The 15,409-nt window shown below is 44.1% G+C and overlaps 2 protein-coding genes across 7 annotated transcripts in view; both read right to left on the reverse strand.

The window, feature by feature from the left end:
• The window catches only part of usta (uronyl 2-sulfotransferase a), a 105,612-nt gene extending 105,248 nt beyond the window's left edge, over nt 1-364 (reverse strand). For both annotated transcript variants that reach the window (XM_084083294.1, XM_084083293.1), the window contains exon 1: nt 1-364. This exon is cut by the window's left edge and continues 113 nt beyond it. In XM_084083294.1, coding sequence (XP_083939420.1) covers nt 1-134 — 134 coding nt within the window. In that variant the 5' untranslated portion in view covers nt 135-364.
• Nucleotides 365-6,717: 6,353 nt separating this feature from the next.
• The window catches only part of sash1a (SAM and SH3 domain containing 1a), a 292,082-nt gene continuing 283,390 nt past the window's right edge, over nt 6,718-15,409 (reverse strand). For all 5 annotated transcript variants that reach the window (XM_084083288.1, XM_084083287.1, XM_084083290.1 and 2 more), the window contains 3 exons: nt 13,684-14,741; nt 10,425-10,556; nt 6,718-9,884 (listed from right to left, as the gene is read on the reverse strand). In XM_084083288.1, coding sequence (XP_083939414.1) covers nt 9,624-9,884; nt 10,425-10,556; nt 13,684-14,741 — 1,451 coding nt within the window. In that variant the 3' untranslated portion in view covers nt 6,718-9,623. The remainder of the gene's footprint in view (nt 9,885-10,424; nt 10,557-13,683; nt 14,742-15,409) is intronic.

A 15,409-nucleotide genomic window follows, 5' to 3' on the forward strand; every position in this document is an offset into this window, starting at 1 on the left:
AGGGAGAAACGCAGCGGAATCGCGGACAGCACGCCGCTGTACTTCTTACTGTTGTTCCTCTCTCTGATGTGGTGGTTGTTTGTCTGAGTCTGGTTGTTGTGAAGAAGAGGACTGTTGCTGTGATTCTTCATCATATTCTCCTCCTCCTCACAGAGCGGTAGTCACCCATCCGCCTGCTGTGGAAAGTGAAACTTCTTGTCGCTTTGATATGATCATCTGAAACGGACACCTATAGTCGGAAACGCGAAGAAGGCAAAGCCAGGCACCGACCCCTCCGCCGCCACGAGTTTGTTTTTGCGCACACACACCGTTTGCTTCTTTCGCCTGCGCTCCGTCTCCCTCGCCCCGTGCTTCGTTGTACTGCTTGCTTCCTTCCAATGAAAGTTGTGGGTCCATCCTTCTTGCTCGGATTTTTTTTGGTGGGGGGGGGGGGGGGGGTGTCAGATTACTGAACTGAACGTGGAAGAAAAACTTCCACCTCATGAGATTTTTGGGGGGTTGAGTCAAATGCGTAAAACAGCGCCACCCCGTGTTCAGGGATGCATGAGTCTCCCTCGTTATATTACAACTCTATGGTCTCCCTCCCTGCTCTATAGTTTTTCAAACTAAAACATTTCAAGGACCCCCCTTAACTCTGAATGTTGTCTATTTTGGCCTCAAGTGTTGCACTGGTCGACCGAAATTCGTGGGTAAGGCTTGTTTTGAGGTCTTCAATTAGTTTAACGACAGTATCCAAGTCCGCGTCACCCGCCGGGGCCATCTTTCTTCGCCTTTTTCGTCGCCATTAGTCAATTTTTACTGAATAAAAACAACAATGCAAAGGGAACAAACGATGTTTTTCTTCTTTTTTAACTGAGTTCTGTGTTCAAATTCGGGCTTTTTATAAAGTTACATTGAAAAGTTAGTGGGAGCTCTGGCTCAGGCACGTCTACTCCATCGTAACCCGGAACCGGAAGTCCGACCCCCCTTAACTCTCAGAGTTACAGTACAGACCTGTAATGGTCCATTTGGTTCCATTTGTACACTCTCGGAGTTACAGACCTGTAAGGGTCCATTTGGTTCCATTTGTACACTCTCAAGAGGTACAGACCTGTAATAAGGGTCCATTTGGGACCATGTCAATGAACCACTGCTCTAGGTCAGGGGTTTTCAACTGCTTGTGAACCAGGGACCACCACCCTGACTAAGAGGACCACTGTTGTGTCGGGTGGGGATATGGACTGAGATTAGTGCTTTGGTAACACTTTATATTATGCATCCCATGTCTGCATCCCACTTCTCAACCAATAGTCCACAGACTAATAGTGGTCCATGGCATGATTAGGCCTGCAGGTGGTCCGTGGGAAAATGTTTTTTTTTAAATGTAAATAGAATAAATGTAAATAGAATAAAATACCTTTGTGAAATGTATTAAAATAACATGTAATAAGTCCAGCAAATGTAAGAAAATATTTGAATTAATAGGTGTGGTGTGGGAGAAAAAGCTTGCAATTAAATAATGACTGTTAAGGGCTTGATTTAATTTGTTGCACGATACTATGTGCAACAAATGATATCAAACCCAGGCATTATTTAACTGAAATATGTGAGTGGTCCAGAGCTAAAAAAAAAAAAAAAAGTTGAGAAGTGAGAACCACTGATCTGTTCCTACACCACAGCTACCCTTATTCCATTCTCTTACTTTATCCAACCTTCTACTAAACTCATGTTTTGTATCTTTATGTATGAGTGAGCAGACACATGTGATTATAAGCACTTTTCCTAATAATGATGACTAGGTCAGGCAATCCCATACGCTTCCCCTTCTTGAGATTTTCAGAGGAATTGCTTGACCTCTGACTTCCCAGTAACTGCCAACAGTGCACTCATTTTAGTGCACTGTTCCATGGAAGAAAAATAGTGCACTGTTCCATGGAAGAAAAATATTCACGTTCACTTTCCACAATCCACATTACTAAATGCATGGTCAGGGACCACATGCAATACCTCCAGGGACCACCAGTGGTCCACGGAACACCTGTTGAAAACCCCTGCTCTAGGTATTGACATAGCATGCATGGTGCTTTGTGTGTGGGGAAACTGGGAATACAAATATGAGGTGACTGAGTGTTAAAACATTCATGCAGAATGCAAACTGGATAACAGCTTTACGCCATGTGAATTGTCAGTTTGTTTTAATCAAAAAGAAGCTGATAGGAGTGTTTGTGCATCCCTCCTGTCCATTAACTGTGTGTGTGTGTGTGTGTGTGTGTGTGTGTGTGTGTGTGTGTGTGTGTGTGTGTGTGTGTGTGTGTGTGTGTGTGTGTGTGTGTGTGTGTGTGTGTGTGTGTGTGTGTGTGTGTGTGTGTGTGCGTTTGTGCTAAAACATATTTTTTCCCCTTAGGCAAGCTGCAAGGACCATAATACCACAAGTTATGCGTACCATGTCTTTCCTCAGCAACACCGCACCCTGCCTTTAGAGTACACCTGTACTTAAGCTCTGTATTATAGTAGCTACCTCCTCCAAAGCCTAAGGCAGTATGACTATTTTACTTTCACTGACAGCAGAGCAGCTGTGTAAAACAATTCAGCCTGACCAAATGTAATGACACGGAACATTTTCATATCAAAGACCCGCAAATTGATGTATTTGATGCAGGCCCCCATTTGAAAAGATTTACGTGCCAGTGTCACTTTGTGATATGATGCGTTGTGCATTTGTAGAACGGCTATTTTGGAAGAGATGAAAAATGTAATAGGGCTTAAAGGGATAGTTCACCCAAACAATTACTTTTTTTCTATCGATTAGTCACCCCACGGAGACTTGAATTCATGGATATGTTTTAGTTTTTGTCGCATTCCTAAGCCAATAATTTGATGACCAGGAGGCAGGGACTGGTAGGCAGCGGTTCCGGGGCGGTAGGACACAGAAAGGAGACCCTTTGTGTCTCCTACCGGAACCGCTGCCGGTCATTAAATTATTGGCTTAGGAATGCCAACCCCAATCATTTTGGGGGGGAACTGTCCCTTTAATGTTCAACACTTTGCTGTAAAACCACTCGATCCCCATCCTCTGGACCCCACTTTGAGAACGTGGTATAATGCACTTTCTTTATAGAATAAATTGTCCCGAGATTATCTTGGGTAAATGAATGGTAAATGAAACAACGAGGCAGAATGCATTATACGCTTCCTGGTCTTGGGAGCTCTGTGCCTACTAAACATATGAAGTACCTGAGTGCAACATACAGAAATACTGATGTCAACAAGGTCATAGTGAAGCTGTTTTACTTTCTCTGGGCCCACAGAAAAATGAAATAGCCTCATTTATGAACATAGTACCCTACAGTAATATAATGGTGAATTGGGTCCAGGTGATTGTAACTAAATCAAGTCTGGAAACATGATATTTTCACAATTTGGTCCAAGACCTTTTATGTTTTTATAATAGACAGAGAGGCTCTTTCATCTGCAGCATCTGTAGAGATACTGTCAATGATGGAGGGCAAAGTGAAAGAGGTTTCAGTATCAGGAGATTTGCTTCAGTCCCATCTTCTTTCCTAGACATTCATTGGGAGGGGAGGGGAAATGCCTTAAACCGGATTTCACTCTCTAAAACATTGCCATTTTTTTCTAAATATCGCTCAGGATTACAATACATTTATACCAGCAAACATTTTTGTTATAGGTGGAGTCACACCTGTAACAAATGGCATCACAGTAAGATGCCATGTACTGAGTTTTCCCTAATCAAGCTTTGTGATTTTAGCTCATAATGTTAACATCTACATATTTTATAGCCTAGAACATGAAGTGGATTTCAAAAAGGTAATACTCAGCAAAGCCCAAAAGAGGTACTAAAGAGGATTCTCTTTCCAGGTGGCAAAACTAAATGGCACTGAGCTGAAAGAGAAAAGGAAAACATACACTGTAGCTTTACACAAATGGTACCTCCACTGAGATAGGTGCACCAGAGATATTGGAAGCAAGCTGCAGCTGACATTTTTCATTACAATGCACTTTTCACAAAGCCCTGCTGCCTCACAATTTCCTCCTGAGTTATTTTCAATTGGGTGAGCAATTACATCTGTAAAAGAGATAGATGATGGGAACTGGAAGGTGAATGCTCATTGTCATTATAGCCTCATGAAGGAGGGTTATTATTTTACAAAATGCCCTTTCAGAGCTTACCAACTACATAACGCAGGGGCAATAGGCTCCTGCCATCTGCTGGAAATGCTCCTCCAAATATATTCACTTCCCCACAGCTCAATTCATAAGTAAGCATTCTAAAAACACCTGTAAACTCATACAGCCTTTCATTGAAGTAACTCACTAAGACTTCGTCTCTGTTTCATTGACAACAGCTGTACAACAATCAAAGCCAGATAGCAATGAACCTGTTGTGAAACCGGTTGGGTTGGCTTGACCCTGACCAGATGTGAACGGTTTTCCAAATCAACAGACCGAACACATGAGATGTATTTTTAGCTCCCTTGTCTTGGCACACCATGCTTACTTACCGTGAAGCACAATAGGTTATTAGATATGGGTGTCAGCATGGTCACAGTATAATTCAATAACTCTAGAAAAAGCTGAGCAGTGGGAATTTAATGAAATGCATTGTTATAATTGTAACACAAAATACAACAGAAAAAAAAAACAGAATATCCTGTGTTTACCTGTGTTTAAAAGATGCTCTGGTATTTAGGATAGTGTGTCCCGTCAGAGTTGCCGCGAGGCAGGAGTTATTGGCAGAGTTCTGGAAGTTTTGACATTATGCTGGAAGAGAGAAGAGTAAAGTGCTGGTTGCGGCTGGATTGGTCACGGCATTACGTCTCTGTGTGTCCTGTCTTTTCCTCTTCTGGCATAGGCTTTCCTACCACAGACTGTGACAGCTACTTGGAGCCTAGCATTCCTGACACAACTGGACCGGTGGCGGCACACACAGTGGCAAGTGTGAAGAATGATGTCACGGTGGTCACCGTGTGCTCAATCCCACAGGGAAGACAGTTGAACATAAATAGGGCTTGCATCTGGGTGAGTTTTACCTCGTGAAGGATGCTGATATTACAACACTTCCCCCATCTCCCTGATGTTGAAACGCTCCAGCCACCATCCCCTACTCTCCCCGGCCGTCACCCTGGATGATGCAGCCATTACGGCACAGCAGGTCAGACAGAGCTGTCAGGACTCCTGCAAAGATGTGGTGCTCTTTGCAACCTGTCTGACAGAAACACAGGCAGGCGCACACTCATGAAACACCACATTGGGACTGGTGACCATCCCCGCTGTCAAGCAGCAACGTGCCTACCGGGTGTCTCTGGAGATTGAACGAACGTCAGGTGGCTGGGCTACTGGCTGATGGGGTGGTGGAGGAATGTTGCAGTCCCTGGGTGTCCCGGGTAGTGTTGCCAGATTCTGTGAGAGAAACAAGCAGCCAGGTCTAGGAAAACCAACCCAAAAGAAGCGACTATGGGCCACATGAGCACTTTAACATATACATCAGCTATTTGAAAATAGCAGATCTACAAGCTCACAACGCGTCGCGATGCGACGCGTTGTGATCTTGTAGATCGGCTATTTTCAAATAAAATCTTGTGGGGAAATTATAATAAGCAGATCTGGCAACCCTAGTCCCCACTCCCCAGTGGTGCTCGTTAGGAAGAAAGGAAATGGATATTCTGCATTCTTCGCCTCAACTCTACGGCAATCAAGGATTCATACCCCCTACGTTGGGGGATGACAGCCTTGACGCCCTGGCTGGCCCATTCCTGGGTTAGCTGACTTGACTTTTAAAAATGGCTCCTGTCAGTTGGAAGGGGGGCCCCAGGAGAAAACGTCCTTCTTCACGACAGGCGTGAGCTTATACCAGTGGCGGGCCATGCTAATGGGCCTGACCAATTCTCCTTCCATAATGGACATGATATTCATGGGCCTGCCATGGCACCTCGGCATGGTGTGCCTGGATGACATATTGATTTACAGTCACACGTTCGAGGACCACCTCACCCAATGAGAGGTCGTCCAGGATAGTCTGCGGGCCTGAACTTAACAATTTGCAGCACTACTGAACCACCTGGCTGGCAAGAATGTGCCGTGTGTGTGTGTGTGTGTGTGTGTGTGTGTGTGTGCGCGTGCGCAAAAAGATGAGCTCAAGGCCACTAAATGGCAAGAATGTCTTTTATTATATTTCAGAATGACAAATAGTTATGGACATTACTTTGTTGTTTCAATACACAAGCAAATCTTTATGGACAATCATTAGCTAGATGAAACCAAATAAAATAATTTGTACACTTATATTTTACAATACATATACTGTAGCTTCTTACTGGCTAAAGCAATATGCATTATGCAGGAAGGTATTGCTATTCATATAGTACAGCTAATTACAGTTGATATGAAAAGAAAGCCAAAAATAAGTTATTTAAATACCAATTACATATACAGAATGTGCAACTTTTCTTAAAGGACAAGTCCAGACTAACATATAGGCTAATTCTCCTACTTATATTGATCCCAAATGACTGGCCATGGGGTCTATTTGCAGAATTGCCCCTGTCGTCCAGTTTCCCAAGCAGTCCTCGTAGCATAGAGCGCTAACCCTTTAAAAGAATATATATTCACATATTTGCACACATTTTCACGATTTTTCAAAAATAGCAGATCTACAAGCTCGTAGCGCGGCACTCGGTGCCGCGCTATGAGCTTGTAGATCTGCTATTTTTGAATAGTGTATAAGTGTAAAATAATGCATTTTAGCTCAAATCAAAAAATGACACAGATGCGTTCCAGGTCTCAATGGGTTAATCATGTTTTGGGGTGAGCGTTTGGCACAACTGCCAATCAAAGTGACTGGACTGGCCAATCACAGCGCGTCTTTTACGGGACTTGGCCAAACACATAACATCTGTTTAGCAGACTACGACGACTCGTGTGGGACAACCAAGGCCTCGATACGTGTGTAATGATGACAACTAATTACAGATTTCAGATCACTTTTGACCGCAACAAATAGCTCAAGTAGAGACATGCTTATTGGCTCCACTCTATTCTATGAGGACTGCTGGGGAAACTGAACGACAGGGGCAATTCTGCAAATAGACCCCATGGCCAGTCATTTGGGATCAATACAAGTAGGAAAATTAGCCTATTTGTTATTTAGTCCGGACTTGTCCTTTAAGCATTTCATATATGTAATTAAGAATTTAGTTTTGTAAGACTGCAAAAAACTAACTGGAAGTGAGTAATCGGAACATCTAGGTTAATTTGTGAATGATTATTAACATTTGTACACTGACTTGGCATCGGGAACTCAATACTAAAATAAAATACCAGTATGACCCATTCAAACCCTTTACATTACCTGACAACAAACGTCCACTTATGGACCTCTGAACAAAAGTTAGCCAATTTTGCCTATAAAACAGCTAGATTTACCTTCTAAAGTGCATATACAGTGTCTGTATTTTTCATTCTTTACAAAATACATCTTCAAGGTTGAGTCTTTTTTTTTTTTTTGTGACCCTTCTCTATCAGTCTAGCTAGCCCAGAGCACCACTTTGATTGAAGAGGAAAAAAGGCATCAAACAGCTATTCGAGTGTCCACTGCAAAAGCATCCTCAAAATGTACCAATACTCAATCTTATGTTTTTAAAACTCCAAACCCAGGGAATAAGACTTAATTTCAGTTCAAACAAAGTTGTAAGTTTACTTTCTTTTTTAGAACTCCACACCAATGAATATTTTAAGCTTTAAATGATAAAACATTCACAACAAAGAGCAAATAAATTTGGTTCAGACCGTGCCTGGCCTAGAAATGTATCGACATTGTTGACAGGGATAACCCAAAACTCAACTTTTAACTGCCATGTTTTGTCCCTTTACTGAAGCGTTTTTGCCCCATCACTTCACTTTTTGTTTTCTAGATTTGTTTTCCAACAGTGTCTAAACATTTTGAGAGGAGGACAGTGTCAAAGCTACACATTATCATTGTCAATCATTTGTAAACTTTGTAAGAAATGTATCTATATTTTATGGTGGACCAAGAACATTCCAAAAGGCTCATTATCCATCAACATTAATCCTATCAAAAAAATAGACATGTCATATGAATTCTGGAATGTGTCTTAAAAAACTAAAAAGACAACCCAGGTGATAGCTGTGTTTGTCAGAAAAGAAAGTGCCAATGTGTTTGTATTGACACTTTGTTAGTCGAAAATATCTTATTTTTGTTGTATGACTTGGCCATTCTTTTAAGTACATGGGGTTGGATATTGTCCGTGTTGTTCCTGGAGTTTCACATCCGGCCTTCACACAGAAGTACAGAAACCACATCCCTCTAATATGCAGATACTGTATGTTGTATGTCTTCAATTCATTAATTTATTGATCCACACACAATAGCAGTGTGGATCAGTGTGCAAGTGTCTGTTAGTTTCTGTTTTTTCATAAAATCGCAGTTTTTCCTCAAACACTGGACACATTCAAAATATTCAGGCATGGGGCAGCCCTGGTACAGTCAAGCCTCGGTTACGGGGTCCATATTGACAAATGCTGGGTATTTAGAACACAATATGTTCAGTCTACTGTAGATATTATACTGTAATGGTAAGGCAATAGAAAATGTGCCTGCCTCCGCCCCCCCGTAGTTGACTATTGAAGTAATACAGAGCTTCCTGTCAGGCTCTACGTATTGGAAAATGACATGCATCAAAACCGCCGTGAAACTGGACAAACGATCTGAAATATAAAATAGTTTCTCTGACCGAGACCTGGCCTCAAAATAAGGCTGTAACATTCACAAGGCAAAAACACATCCGCATTTTAAACGTAAACTCATTTTAAAATTAGAATATATGTATATTACAGAAACATGATATAAAATAAGATATTTAACATTTCAAAACAACCAGTTATTCATCGTTTGAGTTATGCGTTTAAGTTGATTAAACACCCAGATATTGACAGAATTATGTCGCTGTAGAAAATATGAATCAGTTAGCGTTTAAGAATTGGTAGTGATAAGGAAACCACTTTGGCCACGCTACATCCTTTAAGACCTGTGGGTAATTTTTTGTTTTGCACAAGAGATTAAAACGAAGCATGTATGAAACACACAGAAAAAACATGGATGAACAGTCTTTCTTTATAAAAAAAAAGGAAAGAAAAGATGTCCGACCTATAAAAGAGTGTGCTATATTCCTCAAAGGCAGTTCCAAGTCTTGTGTTTTTTAAGACCATTTGGGATGTTTTACGAATGGAAGCCATTCCAACAGAGCAAAGTCTAGAGTCTTAAAAGGCATAATGATATCTGGTCGTGGCTTAAGGAACAAACTCCAAAATGCCGTAAACATTTAAGAAAGGGAAGAAAGAGGAGCAGAGAGAGAGAGAGAACGAGAGAGAGATGGAGAGAACGAGCAAGGTAGCTGAACATACAGTAAGTCGAGCGCGATGTCAGTTTTCTCTACCGTCCAATCACACGTCTTGACAGGTGCAAGAGAGGAAGTTGTGCTGTGGCCGCTCGTACGGTCATTCAGTCCTGTGGCCAAGTTTGCTCTCGACCATCTACAAATCAGTCAGCGTGGACTAAACCAGCCAAAACCTGCAACCAATTAACCAATCAGATCCCATCAGCGTGGTTATGACTGCGTGTCTCTTTGTGCGGTGACCGAGCGCGCCTCGTTTACCAGTCGCCGAGCGTGTCTTTGATCCCGCACCCCCGCTTCCCACACGCTGCTCTCCGTGAGCGCCGCCACGCGGCTCAGCGTGTCGTATCCCGCCGAAGCCAGGGGCGCGGCGTACATGGGCAGGCCGATGGAGACCAGCCAATCGGAGACCGTGTGGATGTTACCCGGAGACACTGGCTTCCGACACATCTCGGTCAAACCTCCAGAGGGGATCTGGAAGAACAGTAAAGACAACGTATAGACCCTTCAAAATGATGTACTGTATCGTTATGCGATGTGTTTAACCCTTTAAGACCTGAGGCCGATTCTACAAAATGTCTTCTAAATCCTAACAGTTTTCTGAAAAAAGATATGTTTCTATATCAGTGGTACTCAAACCTTTTCATGTCAAGGACCCCCAAAATGATATGTATTTGTCCGCCGACCCCCATCCAAAAATGTTTTGTTTCAGGGACCCCCCAGAAGCAAAGATTTGAGTTACAAATATTCGCTTTAAAATAATATATATTCAAAGATTTTCACACATTTTCACAATTTTTCAAAAATAGCAGATATACAAGCTCATAGCGCGGCACTCGGTGCCGCGCTATGAGCTTGTAGATCTGCTATTTTTGAATAGCCAAAGCGTAGAATAATGCTTTTTTTAGCTCAAATCAAAAAGTGACACAGATGCGTTCCAGGTCTTAATGTGTTTAATGACTTTCTGCATTGACTGATATGAAGCTTGGAGTAGGAAGTAGTATGTAGACTTACAGCCATGCGTTGCTGTTTACGGAGCTCCTTGACACGCAGCTGGTCCATGGCGGAGGCTACGTCTTTGACGGGCCGTTCTAGGTCCTCCGAGTAACGCTGAACCAGGGCCTGGGGGATAGCACAGCGGCCATGCTGGAACGGAAGGAAAGAGAGACACACACACACACACACACACACACACAGACAGAATGAGAACATGGTAATAGTAGTACAGGAATGCAAACTGCTAAACATAAGGAGGACATCTTGATGAATAAAGCATGCGCGCGCGCACACACACACACACACACACACACACACACACACACACACACACACAAGCGTCTCCAGCGGGTTACAGAGTTGGTCCACAAAAACACAAAACATCCACAGACACTGACCCTGTGGAAAGAATTTCCTCCTTGAGGACAAATAAACTATCTGCAGTACTATCTTTCCCTTGCATTCCTACAGTCAAATCTAGATTCCAAATGAAAATAAAAGAGATCCTCACAACAAAGGAGGTCTGCCTGTTGCGGAAAACCAACATCTTCCAAGACTATGACATCCCAGATCGGCAACACAAAATGTATTTAAGACGAGAGACAGGTTTGTTGACAGAGGCCTGAATGACACGCGCATGTTTTATATTGTGAGTAACATGAATTGGATTAACACAGAGGAGCCTCTTTCATTTTATGTGCTCATTGTGGACATTATGAGACATGAGAAGCTCAGATGTGGATGTTTATGGGTGAGTGAAGCAGACTAATAATCTCATATTACAAGCCAAAGCACAGAGGAACTGGAAAAGAGCACATATCCAAAAGCAGACACGGAGAGATATGAAGAGGGTGAGACTGTAATAAAACTGTCTTGTTTTAAAAACCAAGGGGGAGAAGGATGTGAGAGTCAGCGCAACATACATGGCCAATATGATGACAAAATATGATTGAAAACAACAACATTTTGAGTACGGCCTGTGAGAGCCAAAATGTTGAATAGAGCCTGACGACCGATGCCAGATTTTTTGGGTCCCATGCCGATCCTGATTTTGGAGAATCCTAGTTCACCAATTACATAATTTTTTTTATGACCAATGTTTTGTCAAAAAGTGAAACAGTTTCTAATCAAAGCATGTCGTAGAATGGCACATCGGTTGCATAATTGCAATTGCTGATGTTGTCCAAAAAGTAAAACAATGGTCAAAACCAAATATCAGCCAGTCCGATATTGGCTCTAATTTAACCCCTAACCTGCTCAGTTAGGGGTTCAGCGTCTTGCTCAAGGAAACTTTGACACTAACCCAGGGGGAGCCAGGGATCGAACCGAGAACATTCAGATTTACATGTGGCCGCTCTACCTCCTTTTAGCCACTGACACCCCTATGGGGGGCAGGGTGCCTTATTACTCCACCCCTTTTCTTGCAGTTCCTTCCCATTCACCACCCCCATCCCCCATTCCTAGACACCTGGAGCTATGGCTGATATCCAGCCAGGCTTGGTCGACCTTTAGTCAAACAGACCTGGAGGAGGTCTGGAGGAGGGGACGGAGGAATGGGTGGGTGGAGGATATAAAGGAGGAAGGGATGGGGAGCTGCTGGACATACAGCCTGACACCCGGCCTGACCTGCTGTCCTCCCTACCAGGATAACAGGGCCCGTCAAAGGCCTCTTGCCGGGCAGCTTACCACATACGTTGGCTCACTGCACTTTATGATGTGGTTTCAGTCTCTCATTAGGTCCTGTTCTGTGCTGTATCATACACACGGCTTGCTTTAATGCCAATTAGGCTGCCGCAAAGAAGGGGGAGCAATGGACTCCAAAGAGACCGACAACAATTTATCACGAGTTTGCTCTATGTGCAGTAGTGTATATAATACTAATGTGGTAGCAGTGTGTCTCTGCAACTCCACTTCTCACTAATAGGAATCCAGCTGGGCTGTGATCTTGTGAACACAATTTCTTTCTTTATCTCTAGATACAGTGTGTGTGTCCATGTGTTTGTGTGTGTGTGTGTGTGTGTGTGGGGTTCCGCCATGATAAAGGGGCCCAGCCCGGGGTCTGGCCCGTGGCTGAATATTTTACAACCGCGCCTGCCTTCAGTGAGATTCAGCCCGTAAACTTAACAGTCTGAACCGCACCATAGTAATACTCAGCCCACAGTCTCTTGTTCTCATAGGCTGGTTTCTGTATTATTGTCGACGCGAATACACAAAAACACATTTTGAATGAAACCAAACAGGCTCATGCACACAAATACACGCCACAGTACAATCGTGCACACCAAAAAACATAGAAACAACTGCACACTCTATTTAGTCTACTGTATGTTGGAGCCAAATTGCTCCCAAAACAAGCCGCTGATGTTGCTGGGCTAACAGAGAGCAATTTTACAGCTTCTAAGCTACAATCAAATAATGACTTAGTCAAGTTAGGCATGTTATGATGTATGTAGACCCCAAAGGCTCTGACGCCAGACAAAATATAACCATGGCTGTGTGGGATGTTCTCTCGAACTGTAGTTTGATATTTACTGTGAAAATATGAGCGTATGCCTGTTCTTTATGGGCAGAACATGTTGTGGTTTTATAATATTTTTAAAGTATTTCTTAACTCATAGTCCGACCTCAGTGTGCAAGCCATGTTTACTGTAAGTATGGATAGTTGAAGACAGGCATTGACAAAATAAATGTATGTGTGGTTGTACTAGTTGAGCAGTGCAAAACATGTAAGGCACCAAGCTTATTGACCCATTGAGACCTGAAGCCGATTCTACATGTCTCCTAAATCTCAGTATTCTGAAAAAAACGTATGTTTCTATATCAGTGGTGCTCAATCTTTTTCATGTCAAGGACCCCCAAAATTATTTGGGGGTAAAATATCTTGTTCCAGGGACCCCCCAGAAGCAACGATTTGAGTTAAAAATGTTCGCTTTAAAGATATACTGTATATATTCAAAGATTTGCACACATTTTCACAATCTTTCAAAAATAGCAGATCTACAAGCTCATAGCGCGGCACTCGGTGCCGCGCTATGAGCTTGTATATCTGCTATTTTTGAATAGCCCAAAGTGTAAAATAATGCTTTTTAGCTCAAATCACAAAATGACACAGTTCCAGGTCTTAATGGGTTAAGTATCTTCCGTTTCAGATCTAGACTCTGAAGGGGCAGGAATAGGTATTTAAACATCACCATGTTACTTCATAACGTTGACAAGAATGTATTATCTAATGCTATTTGATAAGCAACCTGGAGATTTGACCGTCTGACTGACTGACCTTGTCAGAATAGGGCTCCTCCGTCAGATCGATGCCCTCCGTCTCCATCCTCTGCCCCAGCAGGGTGAGCAGGTCGGGGGCCAACTTGGCGTGCGACGCCTTCCTGGCGACCGCCACCTTGCCCCCCAGGTCCGACAGCCAGGGCGGCGGCACGGCCGGAGAGGAGGTCCCCGGTTCCTCGCCCCCCACGGGTGAGGCCGGTGAGGCACAGGGACTGGCGGGGGTGCTGGGGGGGGTCTTGGTGGGTAGAGCCGGAGGCGCACTGGGACTCGGGCTCCTGCAGCCGCTACGGATGACCGGGCTGGCGGGATGAGAACGGGCGACGGAGTGGGTGGGGGAGGGAGTCGGGGAAGGCGAGGAAGGCAGGGAATGAGGCGAGTGGCGCAGCCCGTTGGCCAGCCTCTCCTTGGACTTTTTGGCCGGAACGGGAGGAGGGACCGGAGGCTTTTTGGGATGAGTCCGTATTATCCTCTCCACGCCCGCGTTAGACGGAGGAGGAGGAGGAGTGAGACCGGATAGTAACTCCGGGGGGGTGGGAGCAGGGGTGCTCGGACAGGGGGGCCGGAGGAGGGGCAACTGGGAGGGCACAGGGGGTCGGTCCATCCTCCCCTTGGGGCTCACGGCAGGGGGTCCGTTATGACTCGGGGAACCTCCGTCTCCCGGTCTCTTGACGGGGCTGCTGTCGCCCGACTTTGATCCTCCTTTGGCGGGTTTGAGCTCCAGGCTGCCGTCCTTCTTCTGGTCGAAGCACTGCTCCCAGCGGAGGTCTCCGAGGGAGTGAGAGCGCTTCCATAGTCCGGCGGGCTGCGGGGATCCGTCCAAGTCCTCGCAGCTGCGGCTGGCCGGGATGGGGGACCGCCGGTGGGCCTTGCGCAGCCCCAGCAGGCTGAAGCCCTTCAGGGTGGGCTTGAGGAAGAAGCTCTTGGAGAACTTTGTGCGCTGGCTCTTGTTGCTCTGTTGCAGGGCCTCGGTAGAGAGGGTCATGGGGAGGGTGGGGTAGTCTGGGGACTGGAGACCGGCGGAGGAGCGGCCGGAGCGGCAGGCTTTCTTGCTCTTCCCTGCAAGACATGAAGTGAAAATGCTCAGTCTCACTTTGAAGACAAATACAGGTATTGTATTAATGTTTTAATTCATAGTGTTGACTGTTGAAAATCATAAAGCCCCTTCCTTGAATCTTAAGCGAATGACAGACAGGGAGCAGGTCATAGATGGCCACACCTGTCTACAGTAACACAATATCTATAAACTGTAGACAGGTTCTGCCTCTGCTGTCTTTTGGGCACTACGTCCTTTTCAAAATGAGTTATTGATTATGATAAATAAGTAAAGAGGAAATTGGAGTAGGCTATAAAAGTAGTAAAGTGTTCAAAGTACAAAAAAAAAACAATCTACAACTAAACTAGAAAGGTCTGCCAGAACAGCTGAAGCTAAATGATGAATCTTTAAGGGAAGATTTTGATCTTTTCCTGTATCATTTGCAGATTAATTGCCATTGAAAGGACCTAACGCTCAATTCACACCAGCAGCGTCGATGCTAGTTCACAAGGCTAAAATGCAATACATTTGGGTGTGTCCGAGGTTATGAGTGACACCTGTCACTGTGTGTCAACGTGTGTCTGCTACCAAGGTGAAAAAATAGACTGTATGGATATAGTACATTATTTATGAAGATTTAAACTAACAGCTGTAGATGTTATCTATCAAGGGATTGAGCAGTTGCATCACC

The sequence above is a fragment of the Gymnoscopelus microlampas genome (assembly GCF_963454915.1).
Source record: "Gymnoscopelus microlampas genome assembly, chromosome: 16".
In the NCBI taxonomy this organism is placed as follows: Eukaryota; Metazoa; Chordata; class Actinopteri; order Myctophiformes; family Myctophidae; genus Gymnoscopelus; species Gymnoscopelus microlampas.